This window comes from Xenopus laevis, chromosome 5L (genome assembly GCF_017654675.1).
Source record: "Xenopus laevis strain J_2021 chromosome 5L, Xenopus_laevis_v10.1, whole genome shotgun sequence".
NCBI lineage: Eukaryota > Metazoa > Chordata > Amphibia > Anura > Pipidae > Xenopus > Xenopus laevis.
In genome coordinates, this window is record NC_054379.1 from 114,061,475 (window position 1) to 114,074,099 (window position 12,625).

At 42.2% G+C, this 12,625-nt stretch overlaps 1 protein-coding gene across 15 annotated transcripts in view; it reads right to left on the reverse strand.

Annotated features, from left to right (window-relative positions):
• opa1.L (optic atrophy 1 (autosomal dominant) L homeolog) overlaps positions 1 to 12,625 on the reverse strand; it is a 54,805-nt gene that overhangs the window by 17,412 nt on the left and 24,768 nt on the right. For all 15 annotated transcript variants that reach the window (XM_018263657.2, XM_018263653.2, XM_018263654.2 and 12 more), the window contains 9 exons: positions 7,857 to 7,987; positions 7,701 to 7,773; positions 7,302 to 7,374; positions 5,529 to 5,644; positions 4,688 to 4,752; positions 3,395 to 3,471; positions 1,630 to 1,795; positions 1,213 to 1,365; positions 966 to 1,074 (listed from right to left, as the gene is read on the reverse strand). In XM_018263657.2, the coding sequence (XP_018119146.1) occupies positions 966 to 1,074; positions 1,213 to 1,365; positions 1,630 to 1,795; positions 3,395 to 3,471; positions 4,688 to 4,752; positions 5,529 to 5,644; positions 7,302 to 7,374; positions 7,701 to 7,773; positions 7,857 to 7,987 (963 nt within the window). The remainder of the gene's footprint in view (positions 1 to 965; positions 1,075 to 1,212; positions 1,366 to 1,629; positions 1,796 to 3,394; positions 3,472 to 4,687; positions 4,753 to 5,528; positions 5,645 to 7,301; positions 7,375 to 7,700; positions 7,774 to 7,856; positions 7,988 to 12,625) is intronic.

Below are 12,625 nucleotides of genomic sequence, written 5' to 3' on the forward strand. Positions count from 1 at the left end.
TCTAGATGTGGCATAGCTTGTCAATGTTACTTAGAACGATCAAAAGCCCTTCATCGATCTCAATCTCTGTTTGCGCTTCCATAGGGAACATGCAGACGACAGACGGCCTCAAAGACATCTACTACTCGGTGGATCAGAGTAACAACCAGACAAGCCAAGCTTTCCAAAGGGCAAAACGCCACCAGAGGGAATCTGGGACCACTCCACAACGGCAATGGGAGCCCCCCGGGAGGGGCGCAATTCTGTCTTCTGGAACAGGTCTGAAGGGAGACTACCTGATCGTTCACACCTTCACCAAATTTTACATGATTGACACCTATCCCTCATCCAAGGCCTTCCTCGGACACTAGGTGTCACAATCTGTACTACAATAAACATTCCGACTAAACTCGTTTCCACCCCATTTTTTGAGACTGCTTTGTTAAGTCCCCATCGTTCCCTGTGTCCCCCTATGAAGACAGAGAAAATAGGATTTTGTTACCCACCGTTAAATCCATTTCTCTGTAGTCGAAAGGGGGGACACAGGGCTCCCCACCCATTGGACGAGCTATTAACCCTGTCGGTCTAGTCCAGAATAGTTCCTTGGTTTACCAGTTCTGTCTGAGTGATACCTTTTTATTCTGTTAGCACTCTTTGGGACAAACTGAATAGTAAGCTACAGTGTGCGGGGTTAAGCCACACTGTCCATGCCCCCTTTAATTAATATTCAAGTGTCCTGCCTCCGGAGGATGGAGCTTAACCCTATTGTTTCCTGTGTCCCCCTTTCGTCTACAGAGAAACGGATTTAACAGTGAGTAACAAAAAAATCCTGTTTTTTTTATGTACAATGCTGATAAAGGTTAAACCTTCTTTAGGCAGATAGATGGAAGAAATGGCCCAAAGTGAAGCGCTACATCTAACTGTTTTTATATTGTATGATACAGGTCCATCTTTATTTTTTCCCAAAAATAATATACTGAACTTACTATCGTTCAAGCGGCTGTGTAAGGTATCTTCCATAAAATGAATGGCTGCATCCCACTGTTGTTTATCTGATATGGAACGGTCTTCTAAGGCATTGTGCTGGATAACACGCTAAAAGGTATAAAACAAGCATCACTGGAAATAAGGTGGAAAGCAGACAAAACGCACATATAGTGAACGTATGTGATGGCATTTGTTCCTTTGTAACAGTGACTATAAAGTCATATATTTATATAAAAATTAATATACCAGACTGTCTTCTGCCTGCTCATTCCACTTATGCCTCTTGATGCTCTCCTCTTTCACCGACTCCTTAAGCTTGTCAAATATGTCATCATGTTCTTTGCCTTTCTGTTCAGTCATGAAGCGGGAGAACTCTTGCTGAAGGGTCTCCCATGCAACCTAAACAAAACAGTAATAGTACCGGAAATCATAGGGCATTAATATGGTTTAAAGGCAACAGAGATGTTGTACATCTCGAACAAAACTATACATTCAGTTATATTTCAGGAATCCCATTTTATGCATTTGTTTTAAACATTTACTGCACTGTAAACCAAGGTGAAGTTTACTTTACTTTACATCTTTAAACACTTTAAAGGATTTACTGAAACCACAATTTATTGCTTTAAAATGGAATGGTTCTGCAGGTGTTTGTATTCTCACCTCTACAGCTTTATTAGGCAGTTGTTTGTCAGTCCACTGTTTCAGCTTTATGTCTACGGTGGTATTGAAAGTGCCTGAATTCATAGTCTGGGCTGCTGGGAGGTAGATGTTCTCAATAACATGAGTAGATACTCTTTCCCACAGAGTCTTCTGAAGAATCTCTTCCCTTTTAAGAAGTCACCATAAAAAAAGAAAATACGAGAGATCATGGGGGAGAACATGTCAACAGTACAACAGGATATACCACAAAACAAAAGCACCTATTCACTCTCCTTTTTGGTGTGTATTTTTGCTAACATAAAAACAGTGACTTTAAACTTCACACATTTCACGTACACTCATTTGCAGCAGGTGGGCAGCTACACAGGTGCGGGGGGGCGACCCCTCGAAATTTTTTTGGGAGGTTGGGTGCATTGAAGGTAAGTCACTGGTTAAAAACAAGATTATGGCTAAATTGTATGTATTTCATATACCAAACATACTGTACCAGCACTGAAGTTCTGTAAAAATATAATGGTAATCATCTGCGCATTTTAATGCAGTTTAGCATCTTTTAATCTTGTTAGGCTATCTTTTGTATGTCACTGACAAGTCACACAAGCAATGCTGTGCTGCTGCTGTTCAGAAGCTGAGCAGGGGTTGTTGAAAATTAATTTATGAAATCATTAGAAGAAAATGAGGTTATATCTGGCACAGTAGCCAATTTTACAGGGCTGATTATCAATTCTGCACTGGTTTCTATGCTGTGTAATGCAAATCTGAACTAATTACTTATTAGCATTCTATCATTAATTTGATATTGTACAAGAACGGTTTACTGTGCATCAATCCCAAAGATCAGGTTATTGAGATTAACCCAGAGCATGTGCTGTGAAGAATATAGAATCAGAGAATAATAGGCGCAATTGGGGGAATCTTTGAAGGCATAGAAGTTTGAAGGCAAAGTCACGGTTTCCATGTAAAAATATGCTTTTCTGTTTTCACTTGCTGAAGCAAAGGCCAATACACCATCGAAGCAGTTGAATTATGTGGACATAATGACCAGAAAATGCATGAACGAAATTGTTAATTAATTTCTTCATTTATTGAGGCTTGCCTCTCAATAAAATGTTAAGGGGCCACGGACACCTGGTGTTCGGTTAATCTATCTATCATCTATCTACTGTATCTACCTATCTATCTTTCATCTTCTGATTTTTAGTATGATTTAGAGAGTGATATTCTCAGACAATGTGCTATTTTCATTTTTTATGATTTGTGGTTTTTGAGTTATTTAGCTTTTTATTCAGCAGCATTCCAGTTTGCAATGTATGCAATGATTTGAATAAGAATATGGAATATTAATAGGGGAGGGTGGGAACAGAAAGATAAGTAATAAAAAGTATCAATAACAATACATTTGTAGCTTTACAGAGCATTAGTTTTTAGACTGGGTCAGTGACCCCCTTTTGAAAGCTAGAAAAAAATTCATAAACTATAACTATAAAAAATAAATATTGAAGACAAATTGGAAAAGTTGCTTAGAATTGGCCATTCTAAAACATACTAAAAGTTAACCTGAAGGTGAACCACCCCTTTAATATAGGCTTGTAAGGCAGGCTAAAGTAATACAACGCAGAATGATCAAGACTGGTTGTTGGTATGCAATTGTAAATCATCTCAAATCTGATACAACAGCCCTCTACTTATATCTGCAACTATATGATGCAACATTCATGCAACATAATGGCATTCATATGCACGCTAGATCAGAGGAGAAAATTACCAGTGCCTTGGTGTAACCTGGGTAAGGCTGATAACCTCATCAAGGATTTCATTCTTGGCTTTCTCAAACAGTTCATTCTATAAAAAGAATTATAATTAGAAGAAAGCAAGGGGGGAAAAAAGAAAATGTACATAGAACATAATTTAAAGGGGATATAAAGTCAAAAAAGTAAAATTACCTTAACAGGTCCACTGCCTAAAAAAACTATCTTCAATTTGCTTTAATTAAAAAATCTGTATATTTTTCATAAAAATTGTGGTCTAGCTCCCCTTCTCTACAAGTGCACAGACTTCAGCCTGCAAGAATTCCTCTGACCGGCCGGCTGGTGGCTGCTTTACTTCAAAATGACAAGCGTTACTTGGATTAATTTATCTGTTCCTTCTGACAACTCCCCACCCTGCTTCCCTGACACTTCAGAACTCAGAGGAGGGGAGATTGTTTTAAAGTAAAGCAACCAGTCTGGCGGCTGGGTCGAGGAATTCATGCAGGCCGAAGTCCGTGCCTATTTAGAGAAGGGGAGCTGAAGCGCAGAAAATCACGATTTTTATGAAAAGGGTACAGAATTTTTTATTGAAGTATATTTAAGATAGGTTTATTTTTAGGCAGTGGACCCGTTAAAGAAATTGAATTTTTTGACTTTACATCCCTTTTAAGATCTGTCTTACAGGCAGCTAAATAATGGCAAGACACAGCAAGTATAAAAAGGTTTCTAAAATGCCACAGGCAATAAGAGTAAACCAAGCAGTAAATGAATGGTTTCTCATGTCACATTTTTATAATAAATAATTTATCATGGTACATGTGTGCATGTACATACATATGCCTCGTTCTTTTGATTTACGACTGAGCCGGATAAATAATTTGTATATCCTTAATATGAATAAACTGCAAAATTGTACAACTAGTCCTCTGAATTAACCAATGGCTGTGTACATAGGAGTATTTGCATATGTAATATTGATGTCTTGCCTAGTTTTCTTGAAGGTGAACAGAGAGTAAATGAGTTATTTTAAATTCCTACATCCACCTAAATTGCTGTAAAGTATTGCTTAGAAGCACTTGTTATACATTTGGTCAGTAGGGTATATAATAAGAATGGGTGCAGTTAATGTATCACACCTAACTCGTGTTCCATTAAGGCTATATGCTGTGCTGGACAATATAGCATGGGAGCATTTATTATAGCTTGTATGAACACAGATATATGCTACTAGGGGACCAATTATCTAGTACTAAGGTTGAAACTGCAAAAATATTTAAATGCTCAATAAACCCTGTATAAAAACAAATTACCCTGTCAAGCTCACGCAGCCGTGGGTAATTGTTCTTCCATTCAGTCTCAAGATTAAAACGTGTTGCTAAGAAAAGAGACATAAAAACTTGTCAAAAACAACATCTCATACCAATTAACAGCTGTTTGTTATAAATGTGTGTTTCATTATTTTTCAGTATATAACAGACTGTAATGCAATACAAATTGGGAAGATAAACTATTATGGATTTGAGCATGTACAGGGAGATGCCAACCTGGACTCTTAAGTTCTCAGGGTGCATTTGTGGCTCTGCCTGCACCGGTTCTGCCTCAGTCCTACAGCTTCTGTGGATTTCAGGTGACATTTCTATGCATTCCAATGGTGCAGGTAGGTTTCAGGGGCTTATTATTGACAGTGGATGTGCTACTGCAATGACCCCAGGGATAAAAATACCAAAAGCAACAACTGGCCAGGAAGAGACTTTAGTAATGCATTGTGCTACTGTACAGTACTGCATGCACAAGTTTTGCTAAATAAACATGTATAAAAATATAACATACCGTAAATCATACATTTGTACACACTCACTTCATGTTAAACCATTACATATTTGGTGGAAGTTGTAATACCGCTGCAGTTATGCACCCCATAAAGGAAAAGTACACTGCCAGAAAGGAAGGGATAGAAACATCAAACACAACACTGGCCAGGAAGAGGCTTTAGTACCACAGGGCAGCTCATGTGACTTTTAGCCAACCGAAACTGAAGGAAAAAAAAGCAGCCACAACTCTTAGCCCCAGGGTGCTACGACATCTGCAGCTGTTGTACTAATTACATCTAAATGGGAGATACAGAGAATACTTTCTACAATTCTGTAAAACCTGTAAAAGCATCAGCTTGCTGTTCTATCGACTCCCGGACCATTTTCCAAAAGCAGTCAGACACAGCCAGACTTAAATTCTTGGTTGTCACTTGGTGAGCCTTAAGCATGCCTTTTCTAGAAAGAAGAAGATAATAAAGCATTTAAGGTGAGGCAGATTTGTAATTTGCCAGAAAAAATATTTTTCCAAATGAGCATTGTGAAGCAACAGTTTTTGTGTGTACGTGTGTGTAAATGCCCCAATAGGCACAAAACTTGTTAGGCTGTTTTTTACTATGTCCTAATAAATATTTATGTATTTTCTAATAATCTTGACTGTTTTTGCAGGCATTGCAGATATTGCTGCATTTTCTTGGATATGTACTTGTGGACTGGGGTGAACTGTGAGTATATTCTCCCTACATATATACATTTTTGCTTGCTTGTATAACTTATTGCAACCTTTTTGTTTGTGGTAGGGCATAACTGGTTCCTGGCACCTGTTCTTTCTGTTTTTGTTATCAGATTTGTAATTTGCCAGAAAACAATATTTTTCCAAATGAGCACTGTGAAGCAACAGTTTTTGAGTGTGTATGTGTGTGTTTATGTGTGTGAACTATAATTTATACCTTATTTGTTAGCAGAAAGGGAACTATTTTTCCAGTGATATTACTTGGTGCCAAAAAAGTAGGTTAAGTCGCTGTAATTCCAAGTCTATCTTGATTATACAGTGACATGCAAAATGTAACCACTGACCAATTCTAGTTTTACCAAATAACAAATCATACACTGATATTATGGTCTGTATGATATCTATATTTAATTTTGTGGCACTATTTGAAAACTGAGGTGCACAAAGGCCATCTGACCAACCTGAACAACCCAGTACAAGTCTGCCTGGAGTAAAGAGCTTAACCACTACTGAAAATAGTACAAAATCTGTCTCTAGAGACCTACAATTCTCCTCCCCAACCATATAAAGTTCTTTTGAATCCCCTTGGATGAGTCATTTCTGTACTGCAGGTACAGCTAAGGATTGACACCCTCCCAGTGATCATTGTCATTTAAGGATTAGAATCATAATACTGAAGTGTATTTTCATTTCTATGTCAACAAATGAAAAAGGTGTCGCAGATAATGCAGTCTCCACTATGTGAGGATTATAGCTTTTGGGTAATAGTTTCAAGAAATTGCCACTAAAAACATAATACCGAACCCATTTAGTCTTTTGGATTGTAGAATCTAAAGGATCATCTCACTAGCACCACCGATTTTACCTTATTGGTCGGCTCTTTGATTTAGGCAGTGCATGTACCTTGCAACTAGGGTTGCCACCTTTATGTCTGGCTGAGACTGGGCGGGGGGGTCAGTGACGTCGGTGGGCGGGGCTATGTTGCGGCGATCAGTGATTGGCCGATCACTGTGTCAATCAAGGGAATCCCGCCCGGTTTTCCTTATTTGGAAAACCGGGCAGGCAGTATAGACCCGGGCAGCCCCTCAAAATAACGGGCTGTCCGGGTCAAAACCGGACAGGTGGCAACCCTACTTGCAACACACAGTGTGGCATGTTAAAGAACCACCAGCACACTAAGGGCTTGACTCTATGGGAAGTAGTTAAAATGATTGAAAGGGGCTTTTGAACAGGCACAACAGAAAGTCAGATACCCTAATCACCCACTAGAGAACCTATTGGCTTCTCCAAAACTAGTTTACTATTGATGTGGTTTCATGCAAGAACTGCTTGTATGTCTCCATTAGCTATGTTAGATGTTAAAAAAAGAAAAGCAATACATACTTTAAAAGTGATGATCCTTGAAAAAACTCCTCTTCATAATCTTTAATAGAGTCAATACTTTCATTGCTGTTGCCTATTAGAATAAAAGTGAAAGAAGTCACTCATTTTGGCAGGCTCTGCAGCACAACAGGTACCAGCAAACCAGTTGTGGAGCACCTCTAAAATAAGCAGGTTTGAAAATGTCATCTTCAAATGCACAAGTATGTGGTGGATTGTTAGATGAGGAATTGAAGAGAAGCTGCAGCACCACTTTGTGGCCATACCATGTGTGGCCTTTTGCATGTTTTGCATCTGTGTGACCAATGGGCTGATTGGTTGGAGAATGTTCCAGAGAAGCCAGTGTAATGGCTGCCTTTACCCAAACTTTCCAAAACACTGTATAATCTATATTATTATTACCTTTTCCTGTGACCACAGCAAAGTAACCCAGTGCCTTCATTGGAAACAATTTGCCTTCGATTATTTGTTGAATCTGTATATGAATAAAGGTCTAAAATGAGAACTGTTTTTCTGATGTCACACAATTTCAAACAAATATGCAGAATGAGCACTTACACGATTAGGACTTGCTACATTTTTCTCGGCAAGATCTACTTTAGTTAAGACAAAGATAGTGCGCCTTCCTTGTGGATCCATCTGACTTACAAGGTCTGTCACAATGCTTCGTTCTGCATCCACAGAACCATCTGTCATTCATGAGAGAAGCCAGTTAACACAGATTCACAAACACAATGCCCGGACAACAATGGTGGGAAATTACAATTTGCAACTAACGCTTATTAAAACATTTATTTTGTATTAAAACTACTAGAGTTACTAAATGGTTTCCTGAAATGCAACACAACATTTTGCACTAGGTATTCAATTTACTCTAAATTTCTCTGTTGTCTTAGGGGGACACAGGGACCTAGGGGTTAAGCTCCGCCCTCCAGGAGGCAGTACACTTTATATTAAATAAGGGGGCGTGCCACACCAGGCTTACCCCTGTACACTGTACCAATCCACTCAGTTTTTAAGTGTCCTGCTTACTAGGAGGACAGGATTCAAGAATGTCTACTTTTCTTTTTTTTCACAGTCAACGTCTTCAGTCAGGATACTGACACCAGGGGTGATACCAGGAGCAAGGATACTTGCTGCCTACAAGGTTACCCCCGCCGAGGAACAAGCCATCGGGTCAATTCTAGCCCTAAGGCTATACAGGCCATACTGACATACCTGCCTTCCATTAGGGGTTGAAGGTCTGGCCGGTGAAAAGACTGGCAGGAGACACACCTGCTTTGCAACGCAAGATGCAACGCCCATCTTCCCAAATTCCAGCAGTGGCACAGGAAGTGAGGCAGAGCCACGCGCTGTTGGAACACTTATGCGTTCCAGCAGCCATTTTCTGCTCACTTCAGATGGATCGCTTGTCCTGAGGAAGAGCAGCACACCACAAGGTGCACCTAACTCCAGGCGCTCCTCATTCCATTACCTCCACAACCTGGGGCTCTCGTCCAGCTACGTCTGGTTAACCCCTGCACACCTACTGCGCCACCCTGTGTGTACCATGGCGGAAGGTAGGTCAGGGGGACTATTCTCCCGGGCAGGGGGGGAAGGCACAGCCCACAGCACAGGTGACATACTTTGCTTGTTCAAAGTACCAAGGTAAAATCCCTGGGGGCCAGGAGGAGCCACTGTGCAGGTCCTGTTCATTGGGGCAGGCAACTTCTACCCACAGGGGGCAACTCATTAGCAGTGAATGCTCTATCTGAGGATAATTCAGGCACTTACCAGGACCCGGGAGTCAGCCAGGCAGCAGAGACTCAAGCCCCACTATGGGCTATTCAGCTATCTCAATCCTTAGCTGTCTGCTACCAGCCATAGCAGACAACTTAGGCAAAGCCCTAGCTAACCTTGGCCAAACATCTAGTGCCAAGCAAAAACGGCCAGATGATGCTAAGGAGGATGCTGCAATCCATACACCATCTGACAAGTCATCTGTTGACCAGGCATCCTCTCAGTCTGAAGGGGAACGCCCACCATCAGAAATGTCTCCAGAATAACTGGAGAAAATTATTTCACAAGCAACAGGGAGAAAGAGTACCTTCCCCAGACAAATAATAGATCTTCGGGATCCAATAGGCAGGGAAAAAATTTTTTCATGGCCAAACTGGACATTACACAAGGAGAAAAAGTCCACCACATCGCTCGAACTTTCGCTTCAAGACGAGCGATAAGGGTCGCACACCTTGGAAAAACAACAAACCCACAACGTACAAATCCGCAACAGACTGACGGGGTACTCCCTACGGAATCATGGGAACAGATAGGGGGCAGGTTACTGCGGTTCCTGGGAAGTGTGGACTTGTCACTCTTCAGACGCATGGGTAGACGAGATTGTATCTGAAGGATATCACCTCAACTTAACAACCCTACCCCCCAGAAAGTTTTTCATGTCAAGAGTACCATCTCAGCCCAACAAAGCACAAGCCTTTCCAGCATGTGTTACCAAGATGGAGCAAACTAATTGTACCAGTACCACCGCAAGAGAGATTCTCTGGGTTTCACTCCAATCTATTTATTGTTCCAAAGAAAGACGGATCCTTCAGGCCAGTCTTAGATCTCAAAATCCTGAACAAGTTCATAAGGTCCATTCAATTCAAGATGGAAACCCTGCTCCCTGTAATTCGGGGAATGGAACAAGGGCAGTTCATGATGTCGCTGGACATCAAGGAGGCATATCTCCACGTACCCATTTGGCCCCCTCACCACAAATACCTCCGATTTGCATTTGCCAACCAGCACTATCAGTTTATGGTGCTCCCGTTTGGACTATCGTCAGCACCCAGGGTGTTCACCGAACCTCTCCTGAAAGCCACGTCGGAAGACAAGGCCAAGAAGAATCTGGAGCAAGCAACTCTAACTACTCCATCAATTCGGCTGGTCCATCAACTGGAAGAAATACAATTTACAACCCAGTCACCAGATGATATTTCCTGGCCTAGAGTTGAACACCACCAAACAGCTAGTGAGACTCACACAAGACAAACAAGCCAAAAAAGCCAAAATCAGAAATCAGATTCATTCTCTGCTCTCTATGCGCAAGTCAACGATCTTCGTGGCAATGAAGGTTTTGGGACTAATGGTATCAGCCATCGAGGCGGTTACGTTTGCACAGATCCACTTATGCCCTCTTCAATCAAATATCCTGTCGGCATGGAAAGGGGACCAACATTTCGAGTTTTCACACTCTCCCAAGGGAGGCCTTTCAGGGGTGGCTACAACCAAGCAACCTGTCGACAGGACATGTGATCTCAAAAGACGGCAGCCTACTGGGCTGGGGAGCAGTGTGGAACAATCTATCCGCTCAGGGACTATGGAGACCAAACTGCCAATCAATATCATGGAGTTGCGAGCAGTAAAACTTGCTCTATACCACTGGGCACATATTCTAAAGGAAAAACCAGCATAAATCGGCAGGGAGGAGCACGGACGGAAGCTCAGCAGATCCTGCGCTTGGCCGAAATCAACTCAGTAAGGCTATCAGCGATTCATATACCAGGGGTGTCCAACATCAAGGCAGACTTTCTCAGCTGAAACCAGCTAGATCCGGGAGAATGGGAACTTTATCCAGAGACGTTCACAGAGCTGGTGAACCATTGGGGGCAGCCACAGATAGACCTGATGGCATCCCAAAACAATCAAAAGGTTCAAGAATTCTTCGCTCGTTACCGAGATCCGATGGCAGCAGGGGTGGATGCCATGACTCAGTGCTGGACGTTCAATCTAGCGTACATTTTCCCACCACTTCCAATGCTGCCTCGAGTCCTCAAGAAGATCAGACACTCACTTACCACAGTAATAGTGATAGCTCCTTATTGGCCTCGCAGGACATGGTTCTCAGACTTCTGGGAGATGTGAGTAACTCAGCCAATTCACTTGCAATACAGACGAGATCTTCTTCATCAAGGAACAGTAGTTCACCCCAACCCCTGTCTGTTCACTTTGACGGGATGGCTGTCGAGGCATTCATTTGGTGAAAACAGGGGATAGCCGCAGAGGTTATCACAACCATGCTCAGGGCAAGCAAACCTTCATCTTCCAAGTCATACCATAGAGTATGGCACTCATATCTCAAATGGTGCGAATAGTCACACTTACCTTTTCTGGAACTCAGCATCCCTAGAGTTCTCTCATTTCTACAATGGGGCCTACAGTTAGGACTTAAACGTAGCTCCCTAAAGGTACAAGTTTCTGCATTATCTATCCTTCTCTGGCATAGATGGACCGAGGAAGACATGATACGCCCATTCTTACAAGGGGTGGCACATGTAAAACCCCCCTTTTGACCACCAAGATCAAAGTCCCAGTCACTTTTCATTCTTCCATCTGGACCTCGTAAGGACCAAACAGCCTCTAAAACTACCATTGCAAGGTGTATCAGACAAACCATCACACAAGCCTATCTCGCCAAAGGGAAATCTCCGCCAGACGGTGTCCGGGCACACTCAACAAGGGCAGTTAGGACTTCCTGGGCGTGGTGCAACTCTGCCTCATTGGATAAGATCTGCAAGGCGGCAACCTGGTCTTCAACACACTTGCGTCGGCCGAGGCCTCGTTTGGTCGCAAGGTGTTACAATCAGTTGTGTAATTAGTCTCACTGCACCAATTGGAGTATATGCGCCACACCCTGTGGTATTACTTGGACGAAGACAACTTGCGTTCTTTAAGCATTGTTGGAATGACTTCTGCTAGTCCCCTACTTCTCCAGATGGCTCAGTGTGGATTGGATTTTTTCCAGTTGATGGTCCACCCGAAGTCCTGAAGAAGTATCACAGTCTTGTCGAGATCCTCCCTGGCCTTCTCCAGTGACGCCGCTTTCAATAGTAAATCGCCCAAATAGTGACAGATATTCCCTGCGGTCTCAACGACGCTGCTGTGACAACCATGAGTTTGGTGAACACTCTGGGGGCTGACGACAGGCCGAATGGCAAAGCCACAATTGGTAGTGTTTGTTCTTGAATGCAAATCGAAGATAGCGATGGTGATGAGGCCAAATTGGGAAGTGAAGATATGCATCTTTGATGTCGAGTGACATCAGAAATTGCCCTTGCTCCATTCCCCGGATCACTGACCGCAACATCTCCATTTTGAAGCGCACAGCTCGAATAAATTTGTTGAGGCCCTTGAGGTCTAGCACAGGCCTGAAGGTGCCATCCTTCTTTGGGACTGTGAACAGATTTGAGTATAACCCAGAGAATCTCTCTAGTGTTGGAACTGGCACAATCACGTGAGAGGAGGGCTTGTATCGCCGAACGGACTGGCTCAAAATGGCCGCTGGAATT